At 39.1% G+C, this 23,724-nt stretch overlaps 2 protein-coding genes across 2 annotated transcripts; both read right to left on the bottom strand.

Moving 5' to 3' along the window:
- Positions 1–5,389: 5,389 nt before the first annotated feature.
- Positions 5,390–20,473, bottom strand: LOC136848897 (uncharacterized). Its single transcript, XM_067121718.1, has 3 exons — positions 20,396–20,473; positions 17,414–17,820; positions 5,390–6,785 (listed from the first exon to the last, which is right to left on the bottom strand). Exons 1-3 carry the CDS (start codon positions 20,471–20,473, stop codon positions 5,861–5,863), a joined length of 1,410 nt encoding a protein of 469 aa, XP_066977819.1. The 3' UTR covers positions 5,390–5,860.
- On the bottom strand, positions 19,730–23,723 carry LOC136848912 (uncharacterized). The gene is made up of 4 exons (XM_067121736.1): positions 23,202–23,723; positions 21,550–21,618; positions 21,178–21,245; positions 19,730–20,720 (listed from the first exon to the last, which is right to left on the bottom strand). The coding sequence occupies exons 1-4, from the start codon at positions 23,283–23,285 to the stop codon at positions 20,600–20,602; spliced, it is 342 nt and encodes a 113-aa protein (XP_066977837.1). The 5' UTR covers positions 23,286–23,723; the 3' UTR covers positions 19,730–20,599.
- Between the last annotated feature and the right edge of the window lies 1 nt (position 23,724).

The following is a 23,724-nucleotide window of genomic DNA, read 5'->3' as shown; positions in this document are numbered from 1 at the left end:
TACTGAGGCTAACGGGCTGCAATTTGGTATGTTTGATTATTGGAGGGTGGATGATCAACATACCAACTTGCTGCCCTCTAGCAAAGTCTACAGTCTCGAACTTAACAAAACAAAATAAATTCTTTGAATACGAGGTACGTGGGAGACTTAGATTAAGATTAAGCAAAACGACCTAAAACACGCTTCACAAATCGGTGCCTGGCACAGATATCAACACTCGATATACTTTTGTGTTTTAAAATGACTATAAAAATATCTTAAACGGTCAATGAAGCATCTGCCTTGAGTCCCACTCTCGTTTTATCCGTTTATGCGACAAATTTCGAAATGCGGGATGCATATGAAACACTGTATGTCTTTGGGATCAGCACTATGCATGGATCCAGTTAAAGGATGCAACACATCCAGTAGATATTAGTGGAACAGGCTACAGAATAGAGCAGAAAAATCAGTCCAACTAAGTCAGGGACTATGTATCAGGAAACGGGTAGTGCACCATCTGAGATCTCAATATCAGAATAACATTCCCTAATAAAACTACATGACCCTTGACATGTTCACTCCACTTAAAGGCTACCTACTAATCTTGCGCAAAAAGAAGCTAGGGTGTCATAAAGCAAATAGCTAGAGCTTCAAGGATGCAAATACTAAAGTTTTGCTCAAATGTTCTCAGGTTAATGTTGGAAGTAATGTGGAATACTCAGTCTTTTTTTTTTAAATCCCTAGCTAGCAAATCCTACTTGGGTAAACTGGATAGGATACAAAACATGCCCATCGGGATGGTGACAAGTCTCGTTATCGTCCCTACCCACTGTAGCTAATGTAAAAGTAGTCATCTCTTCCTCAATTTTAAGATTAAAATTAACAAATGCCTAGAACTACAGTAATAATCTGGAATACATACTGCCTTACGCCCTGTTATGCCAAAGCCCTGGAGACGAGAGGCAATTTTCGTCAATCAAAAAGGGTACATCCCACATGTGTAATCAGTTCATGAGAAAAATCAAAATAATATACCCATACTGCAATAAATGGCACAGCATCATTTGTAATAGTAACTATATCCTTTACTATATCACATTTATGTGGGCGTGCCAGTCCGAGAAAACAGGTCAGCAACAAACAATGAGGTATGTTTGGAAAATAAAACAAACACGTACACCTGCTCTACTTCATTCAAACGATAAGCCTATTTCCCTCAGGTGCTATAAGTCCTTTAACATCCAGTCATTTCCTTCGATTTGATCCTTTCATTCGCGTAAACAAGGCGTAACTCTTCAAGTACTCCTAACATTCCCCAGTGGCAATTTCATATCCATGGTGAAATTTAATCTTTGTTTCTGTGACTTTATTTTTTATCAGTCTTTGACTAGGCGATCTGACCACCATCAGTGTATGCTGTTAATTATTACACTTTTCACTCACATAATTAATGAGCATGGGTAGGCCATATGCAAATTGTAACCCCCTCTTTCATTTCTGTTAATAACAAGAGGCTATACTGGATTAAGCATTGGTCTAAGCAGTTAAACCTGTATTACCAGCCGAGTGTCAGACAGGATTCTTTTTCCAGGTGTCATAAGACTCACACTGAACTTTCATGTGAAAACATCAGATTTTGTTAAGGAGCTAGTGTGCTACTAACGTTGACAAAATAATAATAATGCTATTAGGAAGAATATAATGTACAACATTTTAGGCAAGAGTCAATTCTTTTATGACTATTGTTAAATCAACAGTTATGAGGATTAGCTTAGACTAGCAGTTGTGATATAAGCCATAAAGTTTTCATGAATAAACTTATTTGCAAAGTGGATATGAAATATATTACTTTGTTAAAATAATAAAAATAAGTATTCACGAAGAAAAATTACTGCTTTCTGCAGAAAAGATTCAGCCCCTTGGTATAGAATGAGCACCACCTTTTGCCATCACTGACATAACATCTCAAGACAAGGAAGAAAATCGTCCAAGTGACATTTCTTGAAATTTTGAAATTGTCTGTTCTTATTTGTCTTCTCTTTTGAGTGTGGGCTTCTTCCATAACAGTGCATGAAGATTTTCAATAACAGTAATGAAAATGCTTTACTGAATTATTTTTCCATTCAAGTTTAACTTTGCAAATATATTGGCCTTTTTCGTTGGAAGCATACTGCCAAAATGGCATCAGATGACTCTAAAATAGACACCTCCTTTGCAAATGAGCTATAAAAGAAAATGTTACGTGATTACTGAATTCTACAAAAGTATATTCAAATTAGCGCAAAAAGGAAGCTTTATGACACAAAAAAATAAGTGCACAGAGGAAATAACAGAAGAGACGACGTTATCATCTGACCCTTAGTTGAATATGAGACAGAGGAAACGCAAGGTGCAAACAGAAAGTCACTATAAATTCAGGAAGTCTGCCGTTCAGCAACTGTCTTGGGAATTCAGAAGCACTGCATTGGAAATTTTTTTTTTCAAGCATTCCTATAACATTATGGAGGTGGAATGAAGGCGAACCCAAATCCTACAACCCATTCCTCCGCCTTCCCTTCCCCTGCTCCCCACCTACAAAATATCACAATACGACTTGCTAAGCAAGAAGGTTCTAAGCACAATACAGTTTCACAATAATAACAGCAAGCCTAGCGTCAATCCCAGGAAAAAAAGCCTGCACTTTGTCATTTTTCGTGATAAGCAGGAAGTGTATGTGACAGTTTTTTTTAATAATAAGAGCGAGAGTTGCACTTTTCCCACGGCGCAACCAAGTTGGCAAGACCTAACAAGCGTGCTAGTGGTCATAAAATTTCCTTTACGAAATAGAGAGCAGGCGTTCCATGTATTATATAAGCAAATGGCAAATGGAAGTGCTTTTATGATAATATAAAAAATAATAATAATATACCTTCATAAAAAAAATTATAACTAAGTATACGATACAAAATGTTTTCTTGTGGAAAATCTCATTTTAAGTTTCCAGGGAAACCCGACCTTTCTGGAGGCAAAGAACTTTGCTTTTGCGTCTCAGACGAGCAGACCGAGTTTATCGGATCCTTATTATCGGTCTGACCAAAGTCCTTGGTTCTAACAAAAGTCCAGTTCGTTGTGAAGAAAGAAAATATGAGAAGAGGAATAATGATATAATTTACCTCTCTCTCTTTACTGAAAAAAATGATAACATGTACAAAACGTCATATGCTTCACTTGTTCGGCTGAAAGATGAAGAAATTTAAACAGCCCGCTAAGATGGGACTTACAAGACATGTTTTGCGCACTGATTGCCATTGGGATTTGTGAAGCGTTTATAATTTACTCATTCTTACTCCTCAATTTCTAATGTCCTTAGAAAGGAAAAATATTTTTGATTAGAAACGATCCAGCACCCGTTAGACAAAGATGACGTAGGCACTTGATACGTTGTTTAAACAAAGTAGCAGTTATTTTTGGTCCTCATAATATCATGAGCTTTACAGGGACACACACAAGCAAAACACTGTCCCAGTTCGTTCAAGAGAAGCTTAGTCGAGCTTGCCACAACCTTTCAAGGTCATGTGCACGTATCTAAATGGCAGAAGTATTAAATAACAATAATAGGTTACATTTGCATTCTGAAGATTTACTGTGGAAATACCGAGTCACTGTTATTCAGAAAAGTGGAGGATATTTCTTGATTTAGTTTATCCCACGCTAATAAATCAGGAAGAGCTGTATTTAATGTATAAAACAAGATTAACCCCAGATCAGGATACTTAGAGAGAATTGAAGAGAAAATGAAAGAGCTATAGAGAAATATAATATCAGGATGGATCAGTGACGATATCTTATATGAAACATTACTCTGACGAAACTTGGAAAGCAGAAATGAAAGAGAAAGAGCAATAGTCAGGTCATTAGAAACAAGGAGCACTGGTGTTTTATCAACCGTGTAAACGCACCGAGTTATAGGCAGAGCAACTAAAGATAACGGAATGTTTAGAATTTGTGTCAGCCTCGTCCAAGGTTTATGGAAATGCTAAGCGTGATGGGATGAAGTTGGTCTATTAGATAATGAGATATGAAGTTGGTCTGGTGGATACTGAAAGGTTTTAATATGCCCGTAATAACAAGGTTTTATGGGTTCCAAGATGGTCAAGGAAAGGTCATGGTACCAATTTGTCTTTAAAATGGTTGCTATGCTGTAGCAAGCTTTATTTTGTCAGAATATTGGGTAAGACTAGAACAGAGGAATGTTGAGGCCGTCAGTAACGTTCAGGTATACCTGCGCAGTTGTGTACCTTTACCATTAACGATATAGTGTTTCCCCAGTCCTCCGTGGCAGCCATGGCGTCAACAGACGATGCTCTGGCTGTAATTGGCTTGCTGATGCATCAAAAATTCATACAGTAACCGTCAAGTGAGACGTCCAGTGAAGGAGTGGTTGAAAAAACAAATTCAGTACTTATATGTGAATTCGTTAAGTGTTTAAATTTGCCCCCAAGGACTTTCGCAGTTTATTGAGTATTTTATGAATGAAGGAAGAGTTCCTTGGCAAGACAGTTATGGTAATTAAGCTAGTAATTGTTTTTTTATTCATTTTAAAGTTGACATATAAACGCCTAATGTGGTTTTTTCTGTTTCGTTAAAATGGTTAAAACTTTGCTTTCATTTTAAGATTGACTTTCTTATGATGTGTTACAACGAATGAATATCCATAGTTTACTACTTTTTTCTTTTGTTTCATTGGTTTGTTGATGAGCCTAATTTCATTTCAAAACTGGCATGCATGGGATGTGAGCAATGAATGAACATGCATAGTCTAATATTGTTTTATTTCGTCTCATCAGAAAATAAATTATTATGTTCTCATTTTAAAAATGAATTACATATATGATGCATAATCATGAATAGACGCATTTGGGCTTATCCTTGTTTAAAATTACTCCGTCATAATGAATATTTTTTCTCATTTAAAAACTGCCTTGCACGTATGGTTTATAACCACGAATAAACAAGCATAGGCTTAATCTGTTATGATAGCCTTTGGACTTTACTTGCCCAAGACAAGTCTCATTCATATAGTTTTCAACGCAAATCTACAAGACATTCAAGAATGATGCTGACACTTTCAGCCTTCATTATACATAATTATTTTCCTGTGGAAAAATTGCAGAATATATATATATATATATATATATTATATATAAAATATATATATATATATATATATATATAATATATTATGCTGACATGTATCAATTATTAAAAAGCTAGTAAATCCGACACATCATTAATCCAAATATATACACTTGTGAATTCAATAAAGCTCACCACTACTGGTCCTCGGACGGGAAGAAGTGAACTGGGCCAAAAAAGTTGCCTCTCCATATTAACATCGAAATGAGCCTGCGCAGGCCATTTCGCCAGAGTCATATCGACTGAGATGAGCTATTTGCTCAGGCCGCCTGCGCAGGCTGGAAAAACTGTGCAGGTTGTTCTCATTAGCGTTCAGGTTTATCTGCATAGGTTGACTGTGCAGGCAAACCTTCGCAGGTATAACTGAACGTTAGTGGCGGCCTTTAGACACCAGTAAATCGTAATATCAAATGGTCATCAACTGCATAACTCATACTCTGAATAATCCTTAGCATGGGTTCAATGGTCATGGTAGTTTAAGAAGCTTACTGTTGAATTGTTGAAGAAGAATACATGTAAAATCATTTGTTAGTCTTCGAGGTTGACGGGCATTTTAGTAAAAGTACCATTTCAAATGTTATTGAGGACAACGATTATTATAATGCCTTCGGCTCTGGATATCTAGTTTAAAAATGATTTTATAGCAAGCAATAGTTGTGTCAGTCACACTCCTAGACATTATCAAATAAGTAAAAAACGCTAACTACAGACTGTTACTAAAATAAGTAATATTACGACCTACAAGTTCTTCTTTTCTAACGAAAATGAATTCTTCATCGTAAACTCTTTCTTTTGAGTTCAGCCACAAGTATCCATTGGCCTCCATAAACTCAACAACTTCCTCATCTTCAGCAGAAAATTCAGCAACGATTACTCTGACGGTGATGTCACGCCAAGGAAAAGACGTCAGCACTCCCTTCTCGCTCCCTTGGACGTCCAGGGATAGGAAGTCGACTGTAGTGATGTTCAAAGCCCATAGGTAAGACGCCAGAGGGAAGCATTGCACCAGGAGATAGGACTCCTCGGCAGCTTCGAAAAAGCCATCGTATCTGGGTGACAGCGTTATACCAAGTTCATGCGAGGAACCTCTGTAGTACCAAGGAATCCCCGGATAAATTTCGTTCATTGTAACTGCAACGAGGACTGCTTCCCTAGGGAAAATAGTTGGTGACAAACATGAATTCGACGTCCAAGCCCGCCTGTGCTTTTGTAGCATTTGGAGGTAATTCCATTTATCTGGCTCAATCAGAAGCCCGGACCATCGTAGAGATTGCTCAAGCCACAAGCTGTTGGAAAGGAATTCGCCATCGAGAGCTCCTGCTTCCACAAAGAACCCTTGTCTTTGATCTGTGAAAAACTGTTTTACGTAATGATTGATGTATTTCCAGGAAACACTTCTGCTGTAGTTGTTGTACACAGGATCTGTTGACAAATTGTATGGAAGTCGCGATGGAGGCGTCAGGTATTTCTCCCGTACAACTTTGATTACTCTGGAATCATAGCCAGGCAACGAGCCACTAATGAAGTCTGCGTACTGGGAGTCTTCTTCCGTCAATAGTGTTGTTATCTGCCGAGAAACATGAAAGAATTGTAAGATTACACACGAAACTTGTTTGAAAGTAGCACACCTGAAAGTAAACCAACGTTATAATCAGTACAGCATAAGGTCTATTAAAAGGAAAATTTCCAATGAATTCCAACTTTCAATTCATAACCAAGTGTCACTATGAAGAGGACAGAATTCTTGCTTCTTAATTATTAGAGGTGGTGAGACTGGAATATATCTAGGAATGTGTATGGAAATGTTTTTACTAAGAAATTTAGACATCATTTATTAGACTCATAACCGAAAAGCAGTACAGGTTTAAGGGTGAATGTCAGAGGGGTTTCGAGTAAGTGATGGAAAGAAATAAGAGTTATTGGTGATATTAAAGTGCTACTACAGAGGCCAGTAAAAGAGTTCGAAATTGTTTTTAAGAGGAGAAAGTTGGAAAAAGTTAAGTATACCTTAGTTTAGCCAGACCACTAAGCTGATTAGCAGCTCTCCTTTGGCTGGCCCGAAGGATTAGATTTATTTTACGTGGCTAAGAACCAACTGGTTACCTTGCAACGGGACCTACATCTTATTGTGGAATCCGAACCACATTATGACGAGAAATGAATTTCTATCACCAGAAATAAATTCCTCTAATTCTTCAGTGGCCGTTCGGAGAGTCTAACGCCAACAGCGTGCTAGCCAAGATCTCTACCCACCCTCCCAATGAAGAACTAGGAGAAGCAAATGTCATTAGGTATATGCAGTAATTGATGTTTTGGAAGTTTTCTGTAAAGAAATGCAATCTTGTATTTTCAGCACGCACAATAAAAGGAAAATGCTATGTACATTTATCATAATATAAATCTCATGGATAGATAGGCTGGTGAATTGGTAGAAAAAAGAGATTTTGGTCGTCTGGTCAGATCTTATTATGTTTCTTCGGACCCAAGCAGTGAATTACATACCTGGTCATTAGTCGACTGTAGTGGATTGCAACAAGGGAGAAGGGAAAGAGCTAGAAGATTCATCCTAAAGGACTTATCGAAAACCTTCAGAAGCTAAGTAAAGAAAGGTCGCGTCTGGTCAGTGCTTAGGGTCGTCATCAGGGTATGTCAAATGACCTAAGCACATAAGCATCTTGAACATCTACGGGCCAATATCACACATACAACACCTGTTAAAAACTGTATCCAAAAATGATAGGAAGTCAAGAAGTTGAGGGATCATCGTGGCTTTTCAAAGTATACATACCTAGTAAAAGTGACCAGTAGATTTCATTATATGTGTATATATATATATATATATGACTCACATTAGGATCGAACCCAGGTCTTTCAATTGAAAGGCAAGGGCGCTGCCCACTAGGCCATACAAGTCATAAAAGAAGTTGGAACCTGAGGGCAACTGCACCCAAGGAATTGAAAGACCTGCGTTTGATCCTGATGTGGGTCAGAAATTTATTTCTGTTCCACACGTTGATTGTGTGCTGATTATTTCTATATATATATATATATATATATATATATATATATATATATATATATATATATATATATATATATATTATATATGACGGATGTATGATATTTAAGGCAAAAGCCCAAGCACTGGGGCCAAGAAGGCAATTCAGCGCCGTAACGAAGAGAAAATAAATTATGTTAAGGTTATGAAATCATGAAGGAAATGATCAATAAATAAAATGAAGTGATGTGACCAATAAATAAAGATATGAAGTTTAATGAATGATGTGCTATATACATAATAAAAAATTTAATGTATATACATACACACACATATAGCCTATATATATATATAGGCCTATATATTATACCATATATATATATACATACACTGATATATATATATATATATTGTATGAGTATAGATTTGAGAAAACACCTTTGGACATTGCAGATGTGAGATTGAAAGATGGAAACACATTGGTAGCGGGTAGGATTACAAACAAAACAGTCAAGTGATATAGGCGAGGGTTAAATGGCATAACATTTCTTTGTTAAATTTATTGATTAATATTAGTATTAGTCCCATCTTCCCATTTTCTTTGAATCTGATGAAATAGAATAGGATTTGCTCACAACACTTTATTCGTTAACACGTCCGATCCTTCTATTTCTATACCCCACCTCTGCTATGTTTCATTATCGTTTCTACAAATACTAAACTTTCTTTATATGATTAAGAATTCCTTCTAGTGTGCAGCAATAATAATATTTGAATGCAACTGCATTATGTCAACATCGAATGGAAGGATCTATGTCAGAGGGGGGACAGTGAAATCTAGTGATTACTGTCACCGTTAGTGGCAAAGGGACCTGCAGGATTACCAGCAGAACTAGTCAGCCATTGCGATTCTTACTATGAATAAAGATGCGATCACTGTTTAGCGGTATTGTATGATTTTGATCGATTTTGTTGCAGATTTTTTTATAGCATTGGTGTTGTTATATTTGATTATGGATCTTGTTGTTCATTCAATAAAAAATATTAATTTTGGGGTTTCTTAAACCCTAGACTGTAAAACGTTTTAGGATAATAATATTTTATAGTTTAAAGTTCTCTGTCGCAGTTGTTATACATATAATAAAAAAAATCAATATCCTTTCTAAGTATTTATCAAACAATCATTTAAACCTCACCTGCAGGACAAAAAAGAAAATCGCCAAGGAAAAAGTTATCTTGAATATCTTCACGACATCATCGCGAGCCATTCTGGATGCCAGTATATCCTTCAGCGTTTGAGAAACCGATGACATCAGTAAGCACAATTTACACGTAACTTTCAACATGATACCAACAGCTTTCGTATCCTCTCCGATCAAGAAACAGCAAAGAACTTTTTGCGCCGACGTAGAGCACTGTGACTGGGCAGCCTTGGAGCCTTGGAGCCTTGGAGCCCTGGCCGTGAGACCATTTCCGTTGGTTTTCCTCCTCCCTTAAAACGCGTCGTCGGGTTTGGAGAAGGCTCCAGTTCACTGTTTTTCCTTATGGTTCTTTTATTCTTCATAAAAGAGTCAGTCTTTTCTTATCAGTTACCGTTCTAGGAAAATAACAGAATATTCTGAAATTCAGTTTAATTATTGTATTTGCTAACATATCGTAAGTTCACGCAACACAAACGGACGCTCCTTATATATATACACGCGCACACATATACATATTTATATATATGTATGTATATATATGTTTACATATAAATATATATAATTTAAAACTGTTACACTCATCACATTTATCGCTATGGCTGTTACGTCGCTGCATTGCGACTTCAAATGAACCAAACTACAGAAGGCTTAGCATGGAAGCGCGTCAAGATAAACTATTGTATTGATTTCACTTTGAAGTTACAATATATATATACAGTATATATATATATATATATATATATATATATATATATATATATATAGTGTGTATGTATGCTGCATATAACAGTATAAATATCCAGTTAATACTGAATTCACTACACCCTAGAAATAACTAATGCACAGAGGTATAAGCTCATTTGCCGACCCCAGGATTCGGAAATATGAGTTTCGGGTTCGATGGAGAGGAAACAGGGACCCTCCCATTCGGCTACCGGGAGAGATATCAATTGATTTAGACCCCGCAATACATATTCCTCTCTAAGTTAGGTTCTGTATTTAGAATCGAAACCACCCCATTTCCTCCCTTATAGCTGATAAGTCTGTGACACTTGGTCGTTTTATGATGATTTTGACACTTGTCCAAACGTGACTTCTTTAAGCTGGCAAATATTAAGCCACAAATACCCCTTAATATCGAATTCCTTATATAGATTTACACCGAGAGGGAACTATAAATGATCAGTGCATCACGCCCGACTGGCATTTGAACTTTTGCACTTCTGGTTTGATATACAGTATACAGTATAGGAAACAGGGAAATATTCCCAAGATATAGTGAATTCGATATTGAGGGGAATAAAAAAAGTAATGTGTGTGTAAGCGTCAAAACTATCCTAAAATAACCTAAAGTTACAAAATTAGCAGTCGGCTATTATGGTGGACATGGGGTAATTTCGATTCGAGGCACGGGATTATTTCACCCATATCTCTCTTTGTGACTGAATGGATAACCAGTGTCTGGTAAAATCCCTATATACTTGTCCCATTCCTGTGTCTAAGTATATATTAAGTCTTTTGATGAACTATGTGCTGGCCTGTGAAAGGCATACCTGGTGCAGGTGCATTTTGTTCACATTGGAGGTTTCCACAGTTAGATACAGTTGGTATCTGACGAGTTCATTTGTGCTTTCTGATTGTGGCCAAAGTGCATGGAGACAGTGTGACAGATTGATGGAAGCGTTGTGATCCTTCAAACAAAGAACCGGTGTCGTCACATTTCCGGGAGGGGTTATTGAGTGAGTGCATGCATGTGTCCACTCTCTAATGGTATATTATGAGAGGAACATACAGCGGCTATTGACTTCGATTTGCGGCTGGGTGTGATTAGCTCTTTGTGCAGTGTTAGTGGATAAGAACAGCCACTGTGGGATCGTTTCTTTGCGGCCTTAGGAAGAATTCTGGGTTCGTCCTGTGAGGACGAATATTTTGAAAGTGGTGTTCTTTAACATATTACATGACATTAATTATGGTGTAGAATAATTATGACCTGTTTATTTTGTTTGATGACCAGGGTGTTAGTCACTAGTATTGTTTGGTCTAGAATCATTAATTTGATTGATTGTGAATCTGAATTTCCTCTAGTCGTGATTCGTTTATATGGGGTGAGAGTCACTCCATTTCATGACCACGGCTTTTGCTGAAATACTAAAGTTAAATTTGCAAATAAAGTCTAGTTTTGTATATCGGCGTTTCATTCCAGTAGGCCTTTGTCTGAGGTTAGATACAGGAAGAGGAGTCGATGAGAGAGAAGGAATGTGCTGACCCAGCGCTGAGCCATCACTACCGGAGAATCTTAGGAATGTAGGATGATATGATGCTGTTCTTAAAACAGATGCGGTAAAAGATTATGACCCTAGCTGACCTTGTGTAGGGTCATAACAGTGTGGTGGGGAGAGGTAATAGACATGAATGGATAGTCAAGCAGGTAAATAGGTAGGGTATAGGTTATGCTTCCGAAGAGACATATCTTATTAATAGTATTATTGGCATTTCAGAATAGGGTTTGATGGTTCAGCAATTCGGTTTAGGGTGGTGTGAAATGCGCTAGAGTTAGTCTTTCTCGAACGCGAATGTGTGTGTGTGTGTTTTATGATGCATCATGGGGCGCAAGGTTTTGGTGTGTTTATAGGTATTTCTGGACTTTGGTTCATATTGTGGAATGTTTGGGGAAGAGGGTGTGTGCGCAGTGTATTAAATTGCGGTATCTTGACTGCTTGTGTGGTTAAATACATGAAAATGCGCAATTATTTCTTTTTTTTTCTCTCTCTTTCTTTGGTGGAAGGATTTTCGCACCATCAAGCAGAGGCGTACGTGTTATTTTCATCATTAATTTTAGTGTCAGATTTGAAGTGTACAAACCGGTTAAGGGAGGTGGGTGGGTTGCTTTTTGATTGCACTGCAACTAATATTGGGCGGTGGCAGCAGTGACGTGTCAATGACATCATTAGTTGGGCGGAGTTTCTTGCCTTCTTTGCCATTCTCTATGCAGCGCATTTGAATCTTGGCCGTAGCTTGTCTTGTTTTTTTATATAGCAGTCGGCAGTTTGCATCAGTGTTTAGGGTTTAATAAAGGGGTTATTTAATTATTGATTGTAATATCTCTGGGGACTTGATTATTGGGAAGTAATTTATTTGACAGTTTTTGAGTAACATTTCTTACACAAATGTGTGTACATTGCTTAGATTTTTCATTCGTTTCATTTTTTATAGTTACATATGTACGTGTTTTATTTCGGGTACATACGTGTGTGTATGCAAAGGGGGAAGCTGTTGCTGTAAGCTTACTCGGCAATTTTTGCCTTGATGGCTGGAGAGGCGGTTGCATCTAAGTTTTGCACTCAGCATTTTTTTTTGTGTGTGTGTGTGTGCTTCAGCAGATCATGGATGCATTAGGGAGATAGGGAGGGGGAAGATATTGCACTAAGGGGAGGGGATTGAATTCTTTTCCTTACTCCCTCCCTCGCTTCCATTTGCTCGAGTCCTGTTTTCTTTATGTGAGGTAGACTCCCATTCTCTTTTTGGGGGCTGTTTTTTTGTTTGCCCCTGAAGACTCAAAGTTCATCTTGACCTACTTTGCAGTCAGCTGTGCCCTTGGCCCAGCCATTTTTTCCCCCACGGGATTTTGATTTAATTCTGGTTTTAATTAGTTTTTTATTTTGATTTTTGGGGATTAATTGTTAGAGTAACAGGAATTAACCTTGTGGGTTTCTTACTGTGTGGAATTCTTTTAGGCGGAATTGTTTTGTATCTTGTGTTTTTTTCTTTAAGGGGTGTCCTTTCACAGGACTTTTGGGGAATTTTGAAATTGTGATCAGCCAAGAGAGTTAACGGATTTATTTACGAAGGGGAAAGCTGTGAAAATGGCAAGAGGAAATAGTGATCAGAGATTCCGTCCACAGTTTGAAGGGTTTCGTTGAAATTCGGAAGAGGTCAAAGGTCTATGGTTGGGTTGAATTCTCGGGCCCCATGGGTTCGTTGTTTAAACTGTAATATGCAGGGACACATTAAGAGATTTTGCCGTGTTAAATATTGTGGTGGTTGTAGGAGTTATGGTTATCCTTGGCGGTCTTAACCGTCTCTGAGACAGTAGGCCTACATTTCAGAATTTTGGCAGCTTGGGTAAGACAGTTCCTCAAAAAGATTTTTCGATGGGATCTAGTGATCGGCGAGCATTATCTAAAGCTAGATAGCTATAAATGATTTGTTTAACCAGACCTCTGAACTCTTTTAGGGTTCGTCTCGGGCTGGGGAAAAAAAGGGGGGAAAAAGTACATAAAAAATTAAGTATTTAAATAAATAAATAAATACAAAAGGGGGAATTAAAAAAATCAAGAAAAAAATAGGAGGGAAAAAAGGGGGAAGATTATATTTTACTTATCAATATAATTTTGTTTAAGAAATTATATTATTAATTGAAAAGTTATTACCTTCTGCTAGAATATCCTTTATTGATTTATTTTGTAAATAAGTATTTCTTTCATGATGCCATCTGGGACAGTCAATCAAGATATGTTTGATTGTTATTGGGATGTTGCATCTTTCACAAGTTATTGGGCTTGTGTGCGGAGTTGACATCAGATGACCATGTGTGAGTCTGGAGTGTCCTATTCCGAGTCTTGTTAAAATAACCTCATTAATTCTTTGCTTTTGGGTAGAAGAATGCCACTTTTTAACTTCGTTCTTAATTTGTTTTAGTTTGTTTTGAGGGGGTATATTTGTCCAATCATTTTGCCAATCCCTATAAATTAAGGGTTTAACTGATGCTAGCCAGTCTGATATGGGGGCTTTCGTAGTAGTTGGAGGGGATTGTACAAGCCAATTTAGCAGCTTTATCTGCTTTCTCATTACCCTCAATGCCTACATGGGCTGGGATCCAACAAATTTGAATTTGAAGGCCGTTTGTAATTAACTGATGTATTTCCGTTGGATATTTTGGACAAGATGATTATTTGATTTAAATTATCCTATTGCTTCAATTGCACTTCTTGAGTCGCTCAATATGAGTGCTGAAGGAATTCCTTCTTTTGTTATAATCTTGAGAGCCAATTGTATGGCTGTTAATTCAGCTGTAAATACTGATGATATTAGAGGAAGGCCCATTTGGATAGTTTTATCACTTGAATAGGCTGATGAGCCCACTCCAGCTTCATTTTTGGATCCATCTGTGTAGATTATGAAGGGATTACCCTTCCGTCTTATGTGTTCCATGGCATGTTGATGGTACATTTCTGTGTTGAACGTGTATTTCTTTGAAAGATATGATATGTGCATATTTTTGCCCTTTTTAGTGTCCATGGTGTGATCAGATTTATTTCTTGGGTAAATTTGGGTATCATGTTATGTAAATTCAGTAGATGATTAGTTTTTTTAGTAAATGAGTTTTGATTTGGGTTATTATTTGTATTTTGATTGAGAAATTTATTTGATGCAGATGTGCCTGCTTGAAGGGATAAGCCTCTTCTTAAAGTAATTAGATCTCTGTAATATTTTAGAGGCAGTTGGCCTGCCTCTGCTAGGATAGAGACAGTTGGAGATGAGCGGAAGGCTCCTGTACATATACGTACTCCCTCGTGATGTAAAGCATCTAGAGATTTTAAAGTTGTTTCTGAGGCAGTTGAATAAATTGGACAGCTATAAATTATAATTGATAGTACTGTTGCATTGTACAACATTAACATTGTGTCTCGTCCTGCACCCCATTTGGTGTGTGAGATTTTCTTTAGTAAAGTAAGGGCTTTAGATCTTTTGGCTTTGATATATTTGACATGATCTTTCCAATTTAAATGTTGATCAAAAATTATACCCAAATATTTAACACTATTGCACAGGTTTATCTCTTCATTATAAAGATATAACTTAATGGTTTGTTGTTTCAACCATCTTTTGTCTTTGTAGAAGACAATGCCATTTGTTTTATTTACCGACAACTTGAAGCCTACGGAGTTGGTCCAAGTGGTTATATTATTTGTTGCTATATTAAGTATTATTTGAGCATGTCTCAAAGAATAACTTGAATAATAAATTACAAAATCATCCACATACAAACTATTTTGTACACCCTCAAGCAGGTTCATAGTAATGTCATCTATTGCCAGGGCAAATAAGATGCAGCTCAAAACACTGCCTTGGGGGATACCCTCCTCTTGTACGTAGCAATTTGAATATGTATTTTCTATGCGTACTTGAAATGTACGATTTGTTAGAAAATTATTGATAAATATTGGAAGGTGACCTCGAATATTGGACCTGTGGAGTTTGTGCATAATACTGTATCTCCATGTGGTATCATATGCTTTTTCTATATCAAAGAAAATAGCCACTGTCAGCTTTTTCTTTTCAAATACTTTTTAATATGATCTTCTATTTGAGTTAACGGGTCTAGTGTAGATCTACCAGCTATTGATCCCGATTGGGTAGGTGATAAAATTGAGTGTTTTGTTATGACACTTGTTAATCTCAAACTAACCATTTTCTCCAACAGTTTGCACAAGCAACTTGTTAGAGATATTGGCCTATAATTAGTGGGGTTGCTAGGGTCTTTTCATGGTTTACTGATGGGTATGATTATTGCATGTCTCCATTTAGTTGGGAAGACATGCGTTAGCCATATGCTATTATATAATTTTAATAAGAATTCTTTAGCTAGTGTGGCTAAATTCTGGATCATTTCAAAAGAAATCATATCATGACCCGGAGCTGATGATCGACATGATTTTAGGGCGAAATTAAGTTCATTCATATTGAATTCTTTGTTATAATCAAGGTCCTCATCAGTTTCAAAATTTGTGATTTATTTTTTTTTTCTAATTCTTTTGAAGTGTTCATCTAAATTAGAATAAGCACTAATATCTTCTATATGTTTGGCTAATATATTTGAAATATCTTGAAGGTTATGATTTAGTTTGCCATTATATAGTATTGGGCTTCTAGGTGGTCTTACATGTTTACCATTGATTTTACGGATTTTGTGTCATATTTCCTTAACTGAAGTATTTGGTGACAACTCCGATATATAATTTTTCCACGACTGAGCTTTTTCGAATATTATTGTTTTTCGAAATTTTGCATTATATTTATTGTAAAGTGGTTTAATGTGATCAATAGTTATAAGTACAACTATTATCTTGTTTAGTTTGTTTATATTACAAGGGCCTTTATTAAAGGTGTTTAATCTGGACTTTAGCCTACTCAAATTACGTGCCAGTGTGTGTTTGGTTCGATTTCAGTGATAAATTATTAGACCACCATGGAACGGGGGATATATTAGGGGTTGAAGAAGTTTTGGGGATGCATTTATCTGCAGCACTGATTACAAAACTGGAAAAGAAATCTTTTGTGACATTATTGTTTTGATTTAATGGGAAGGGAGGGATATTTCTAGTTTGTAAATTGTATTTATCCCAGTCAGCTTTCAGTAAGTTATATATGGGAAATGATTGTTTTTGGTTGTTCAAATAATTCAAAACAATTGGAAAGTGATCACTAGTATATGAGTCGTCTAGGACATTCCATTCCAGTCTTTCAATTAATTCCAGTGAGCATAATGAAATATCTATTGAGGAGGAGGTGTAAGAGGTGCAAAGGAAACGAGCAGGTAAAAGTTACTGCTGGTTTATTACAGATTCAGGCAGTTTATATAGCGACCGACTGGCGCCGAACCGCGGAAGACAATGACATTGAGCGTGACCTGAGGTCAAAAACAATTAACAATAATATGCGGCGAACAAGTACAATTTACAATACAAAAACATATAGGATACAGTCTTGATGCCTGCGAATAAAGAAACATACGGTACATAATTTTTGACAGTTGGACAAATACATATAAAGTTGAAATGGTAGAAAATGCGTGACCTGGCACGTTAGGCGTGACGAATTGAGTGTGAAGAAAGTGGGAAGTCACCAAAGAAAACTTGCTCAGCGGAGATTTAATTAATGACGCCTTCGAAGCAGTCCGCTGACGTCGATGTGGTGACTTTACAAATACTAACCCCCCCCCCCACGTGGGACACGTCTGACTAATCTGTGTATCTGCTGGGACGCTGAAGGGTACCACGGCTTCTTGAAGACAACGGAGGGGTCTCCCGCGCGTGAGGGTGCTGGGCTGCTGGTGCGGGCGGCCCCTTCCTGGGACGGCGGCACGCCCGCCGTTTGCGGGGGCCTGGGCGTGGCGAAGGGCAGCTGGGCAGGGAAGGTGCTGCGGTGGCGTCGGTGCTCTCCCCCAGGAAGGCAGGCTTTAAGCGGTCTACTGAAACCCAGTCGTTCCTCCAAGGGAGTGCCAGCAGGAACGCCTTGCTGTTCCACTCCAGCCCTGTAGGGCCTGGTCAGTGGCAGGCGGACGGCGTCGACTCTGACGAAGACGTGGGTGGCGGATGATAGCTCTGGCGGTGTGAAGGTGGCCGACCTGCCGGTGTACGTGCGTTTGCAAGGGGCAAACTTGCCGGCCACGTCGCGGAACCTCTGCAGTGGTGGGGTATGGCGATCTTCTGTCACAAGCTAGCCCGGGACCACAAGGGGCTCCCCGTAGGTTTTTTCGGCTGCGGACGGGGTGCCGTCGGCTCTGGGGGCGGTTCTCAAACCGAGGAGGACCCACAGCAGCTGATGTTTCCAGTCCTCGGCGGTGCAGCGGGCCATGAGGGACGCCTTCAGGGATCTGTGGAACCATTCGACCAGGCCGTTGGCCGCCGGGTTGTACGCCGTGGTGGTGTGATGCGTGGTCCCCAGCAGCTGAGCCAGGGCGGACCATAATTCGGACAGGAAGGCGGGGCCCCTGTCGGTCATGATGTGGTCTGGGACGCCGACGTGGCTAACCCAACTGGAAAGCAGGGCCTCGGCACACGCGCTGGCGGTGGCTTCTTGCATAGGTGTGGCTTCGGGCCACCTTGTTGAACGATCTACCACCGTCAGGAGGTATCTAGACCCGCCTGATGGGGGGAGGGGCCCGACGACGTCGACATGAATGTGGCGCTCTGGCTGCGGGAACTCGCCTACCCCAGACTGCGTGTGACGACCCACCTTGCTGGTCTGGCACTGCAGGCACTCTTTCGCCCAGGACGTGGCATCCTTCTGCACCCCGTGCTAGACAAACTTTTTTGAGAGCAGTTTGGCCGTAGTTCTGCCAGAGGGATGTGAGAGGCTGTGAATTATGTTGAATATCTGGCGGCGACGTGAGGCTGGAACCAAGGGGTGGGGCTGACCCGTACTGATGTCGCAGAGGAGATTTGGGCCTCCGGGGGCGAGGGTCACGTCCCGCCACTTAAGGGACGTGATGGCGGTGCGGTAGGCTGGGGTTTCTGGGTCAGCGTCCTGTTCTCTGGCGAGGTCTTGGTAGTTTACTCCGAGCTGCACTGCGTTCAACTAGACTCTGGAGAGGGCGTCTGCTACAGGATTTTTTTCTGCCAGGGAGGTATCTGACGGAGCAGGTGAATTCGGCTATGGCTGAGAGGTGGCGCTGCTGCCTGGAAGACCATGCGTCCCCTTGCTTCGTGAAGGCGTGAACCAATGGCTGGTGGTCCGTGAAGATTGTGAAGGGCGTCCCCTCCAGGAGGAACTTGAAGTGCCGGACTTCGTGGTGCATCGCACAGAGTTCCCTGTCGAAGGTGCTGTAGCGGGTCTCTGCAGGATTGAATTTCTTGCTGAAGGCGGCAATGGGCTGGGGGGCACCGTTGATGACCTGCTCCAGGACAGCACCACAGGCGACGTTACTGGCATCCGTCGTTAGCTGGAGAGGGCCTTGGGATCCTGGTGTGCCAAGGCGGTTGCCTCGGCGGCGGCCTTCGTCAGGGAGAAGGCCTGCTGCTGGCTGGGTCCCCAAGACAGGGACTTTGGTTGGCCTTTGAGGACTTCCGTCAGGGGGCCGTGGTGTGTGCGATCCCGGGGATGAACCGCCTGTAGAAGTTCACCATCCCGAGGAACTCCTGGATGGCCTTGACGGAGGTGGGGGTTGGGAACCTGGTTTCAGCTGCTACTTTTGATGTGAGTGGGCGGACGCCTGCCGGGGATACCTCGTGGCCCAGGAAGTCTGCTTTCTGGACGCTGAAAGTGCACTTGTCAAAACGGATGACGAGGCCATTCTCTTGGAGGCGCCGCAGGACTGCCCTGATGTGCCTTTGGTGTTCACTGTGAGACCTGGAAAATATGAGGATGTCATCAACGTACCAGACGCAGAATTTCAGGTCCCCGAGGCTGCTGTCCATGAGCCGCTGGAAGGTCGCCCCGGCGTTCCTCAATCCGAAGGTGGAGAAGGCGAACACATAGGACCCGAATGAAGAGCTATCAAAGACAAAGATGGAGAGGATTATGACGAGGATGGCAGTACATCTTGGGAAACTCAGGATTCATCAGATGATGATGTTGGGATTGTAGATGACAGTTTTTTTCAAGAAATTAATCAGGAACATATTCTCAAGCCATCTGATGACGAGGACATTGAGAATATATAATGGTTCATATATATTCTCAATGTCCCCGATTAATTTCTTCAAAAAAACTGTCATCTACAATCCCAACATCACATCTGATGAATCCTGAGTTTCCCAAGATGTACTGCCATCCTCGTCATAATCCTCTCCATCTTTGTCTTTGATAGCTCTTCGTTGGGCGAGTCAGTAGAGCTGCGGACTGTCACTCGGTGGGCCGGAGTTCAATTCCCCGGCTGGCTGATAAAGAGTTAGAGAAATTTATTTCTGGTGATACAAATTCATTTCTCGCTATAATGTGGTTCGGATTCCACAATAAACTGTAGGTCCTGTTGCTAAGTAACCAATTGGTTCTTAGCCACGTAAAATAAGTTTAATCCTTCGGGCCAACCCTAGGAGAGCTGTTAATCAGCTCAGTGTTCTGGTAAAACTAAGGTATACTGAACTTTGTCTTCCGATGCTTCTTGACAATGTTCTCGATCTAGTTCTTCTTCTTCCCTAATGCCTTTTTCAGATGCATTCTCAACATCGTTGTAAACATCCTCAACGTCTTTGTTGTCAGATGGCTCAAGAACACAGTCCTGAACTAATTTTTCCTAAAAATGATCTATATTCACATCATCATCATCTGACAAATCCTGAGTTTCCCAAGATATACTGTCACGTATATCCTCGGCATCTTTGCCGTCTGGCATTTCTTGACAATCTTCTCGATCTAGTTCTTAACCTTTCCTCCCTAAGGATGTTTTCACATGCATTCTGAACATCCCCGTTGTATACATCGTCTTTGTCATCTGATGTTTCTTGACAAGGTTCTTGATCTAGCTCACGAAAGTTACTGTCTGAGGTCTTTTCCCCAGCCATAATATTTCTCCTCCTTCTAAGGACATCAAACTCAGCAACTTCAATTTTATCTCCTTGCATTTCAATACCAGCCCATTCCTAGTAGGTGTAAGACATTTTAATTAACATTCAAACATGAGGAGTCAAGGAAAAGAAAACAATGAACCTATTTCAAAAAAAAATCTCTTCCCCTTACAAGATGCATGAGTAGAGAAAAAAAAACTACTTTGCATGGTAAAATTCATTGTAATATCAGAGAGAGAGATTCACTGATGGTTCATCCATACAAAGACCATCATAACTCATGTAGGAGTTGATTGCTTTCTAAGCAGTCTGAAACAGAGTCAAGTGAGAATCTGTCTTCAAGAAAATCCAGCCATACAAGTACAATACTGTAATTACTATATATAATATGCATGTGCTCTGATCTATGTTATTTGTTATGGAGTCTTGACTTGTTATTCACGTCATAGTCAACAACTGAAGATTAGTGAAAAAACTAGTTTGCATGGCAAAATTTATTGAGACCAGAGAGAGAGAGGAGAGAGAGACTTACCAATAGAGTTCATCCACACAAAGATCCTCACCATCACTCATGTTGAAATCGATTGCTTTGCGAGCAGCCTGAAACAGAATCAAATAAAAAATGTCTTCAAGATAATCCAGTCTTACAAGTACAATACTGTAATTACTGTATATAATAATATGCATGTGATCTGATCTATTTTAGTTGTTATGGAGTCTCGACTTGTTATTCACTTCAAAACCAGCAACTTGAGGTTTAGTAAAAAAAAACTATTTCACAGGGTAAAATTCATTGTAACAGGTGATCAAAGGTTACATTCTACAATGAGAGAGAGAGAGAGAGAGAGAGAGAGAGAGAGAGAGAGAGAGAGAGAGAGAGAGAGAGAGAGAGAGAGAGACTTACCTTCACTGATGGTTCATCCACACAAAGGCCATCATAACTCATGTAGGATTTGATTGCTTTGTGAGCAGCCTGAAACAGAATCAAATGAAAATCTGTCTTCAAGAAAATCCAGTCATACAAGTACAATACTGTAATTACTGTATATAATATGCATGTGCTCTGACCTACTGTATATTAGTCGTTATGGAGTCTTGACTTGTTATTCACTTCATATTCAACAATTTAAGAAGAAACCTAATTTCCAGGAAGGACATTACGGAGCATTTCTTGGTCCAGACTATTGGACTTGTACTGTAATTGTTTACCTAAATTAAATAATTGGAAAGACTAGATTTTGTTTATTTTTTACAACATAAACAGTATTCATTAACTACTGTATCTAGAAATATTTATGATGTGAAAAATAACTCCCCATGTACCTATTTTTCATTTGAATAACATTAACCCTTAAGGGACGGGCTAAATATATATCATGTACTGTACACCCCTAGACCGGGCAAACTTTAAGGTTGGCCAATTTAAGGAAAGAACACAATGTGAAGAGGAAGATGTGCACATGGTGTACAAAACAAAAAATCTAAGAATTTTTCCCTACCTTCTACAGGAAGTTGAAAGTGACTATTTACAACCCTGTATGGGACCTCTTTTACAAGACATTTGCAAAAATATGTAAATTTTTCCAAGTTATGCATGTTTTTGCTAATTATTTTATTTAATTTTGTAAAATAAGAATTAGAGCTCGCAAAATATCATAACAGACAAGGACTAACATCTGTCCCTGGCAATTGAAAATGCCTCTTAAAACATTCCTTTTAACAGGAATGTCTGTGGCTGATAGTTTAACATCTTAGCAATTTAATTTGGGCATCTGCACTAAAACAACTTTGCTGGTGACACTGTGGAGATACCACCATACGATCTTATGTTACAGCTATCATCAGTGCATATTCCAAACTTGATGTATGCCACTGTTGTTCTCTGCCGACAAACCTAAGCCAAAGATACAGACAGTTGACTTGCAACCTATACAATTTATAACTTATCTACGAATGAGCAGGAAACAAATGTTTCCTAGGCTAAATGTGAATCCTAAAACATTTAGACAGGCTTCCCAAATTTAGGTGTCTAATAATTCATTGCTATACCTTATAATCAACAACCAATTACTGTAGCATACAATATTTTTAAGTATTCTACAGAGGAAATTTTATGAATACATAAAATGTACATGTGCAACATTTGAATTCAAACTTTCAAAGATTGAAAAATTGATGGGAAATGCAATTTCAAATTATAACATATACTGTACCATGTATCCCATAAAATATATAAAGTTTAATAACTGTTGACAGAATAGTTAAAATTTAAAAGATATAATGGAGAAACATAAGCAAAAACACCCACCCACCCACAACATGAAGTCCCAAGACAAACTCACAAAATATGCCTAAGATTTCAGAAAAAAGACATTAGGAGCATTACCATGTTAGATCCTCCAGCATCAGCAAATGCTGGAATGATCTGGACAAGTTGAAATTATTCAATCAGACAGGTCTATTAAATTCAACAAGTACTGCCTTATTATTTTGTGAAATTGAAAGTACAAAAATCACAAGATTGCACAAGCTATCACGAACATTCATTTACCGTACCTTTTTGGTCAACAGGTGCCGCATCTTACACATCTTTGAAGAACCAGGAATTGATAAGAAACTATCCCCACATGTTTTGCTCATATTCTCATCAGGGAGCAGTTTCTGGGGTAGTTCTTACAATCATCCTCGTTGTCTGAAGACTCTTGAGTGCATCCTTCAGTTCCATCTCTTCTCAAGTTACTATTAGATTCACGTGGCTTCTCTCATGTAATATTTGTCCTCATCCTTTGGACACTGATGTCAGCAACTCTTTCACCTGCCATTTCAATATCAGGCAACTCCTGCCATGAGACAAGATAATAAGCATATGACTTCAAGGACAACCAGACAACCAAATAATAAAGGAGAGTAAGTCTCATGTCAAACAAAAGCTCTTCCCCTTACAAGATTAAAGATCATTATAATCAAAGTACTGGAAAGTTTTCTTTTTGCACAGGAAGGAGAGTTTTTATCCATGCCATATACATACATATGAAGGTCCTCATCATCACTATTGTTGCACTTTTATTACTTTTAGACC

Source organism: Macrobrachium rosenbergii, chromosome 20 (genome assembly GCF_040412425.1).
Source record: "Macrobrachium rosenbergii isolate ZJJX-2024 chromosome 20, ASM4041242v1, whole genome shotgun sequence".
In the NCBI taxonomy this organism is placed as follows: domain Eukaryota; kingdom Metazoa; phylum Arthropoda; class Malacostraca; order Decapoda; family Palaemonidae; genus Macrobrachium; species Macrobrachium rosenbergii.
The sequence above is the reverse complement of the archived record's forward strand: the minus strand, read 5'-3'. Positions and strand labels throughout refer to the sequence as shown.

Bases quoted from the DNA above. Each gene is read 5' to 3' on its own strand.
- LOC136848897 (XM_067121718.1), bottom strand. From the start codon at position 20,473: ATGCCAGACGGCAAAGATGCCGAGGATATACGTGACAGTATATCTTGG. The intron at 17,821-20,395 runs GTGAATATAGAT...CCACCACTGCAG, and splicing joins ATTTGTCAGATGATGATGAT to AGGTTCCGCGACGTGGCCGG. The intron at 6,786-17,413 runs GTACCCTTCAGC...GTTTACTTTCAG, and splicing joins GTTGTCTTCAAGAAGCCGTG to GTGTGCTACTTTCAAACAAG.
- LOC136848912 (XM_067121736.1), bottom strand. From the start codon at position 23,285: ATGAGCAAAACATGTGGGGATAGTTTCTTATCAATTCCTGGTTCTTCA. The intron at 21,619-23,201 runs GTACGGTAAATG...ATTCTGTTTCAG, and splicing joins GGCACCTGTTGACCAAAAAG to GCTGCTCACAAAGCAATCAA. The intron at 21,246-21,549 runs GTAAGTCTCTCT...ATTCTGTTTCAG, and splicing joins TGGATGAACCATCAGTGAAG to GCTGCTCGCAAAGCAATCGA.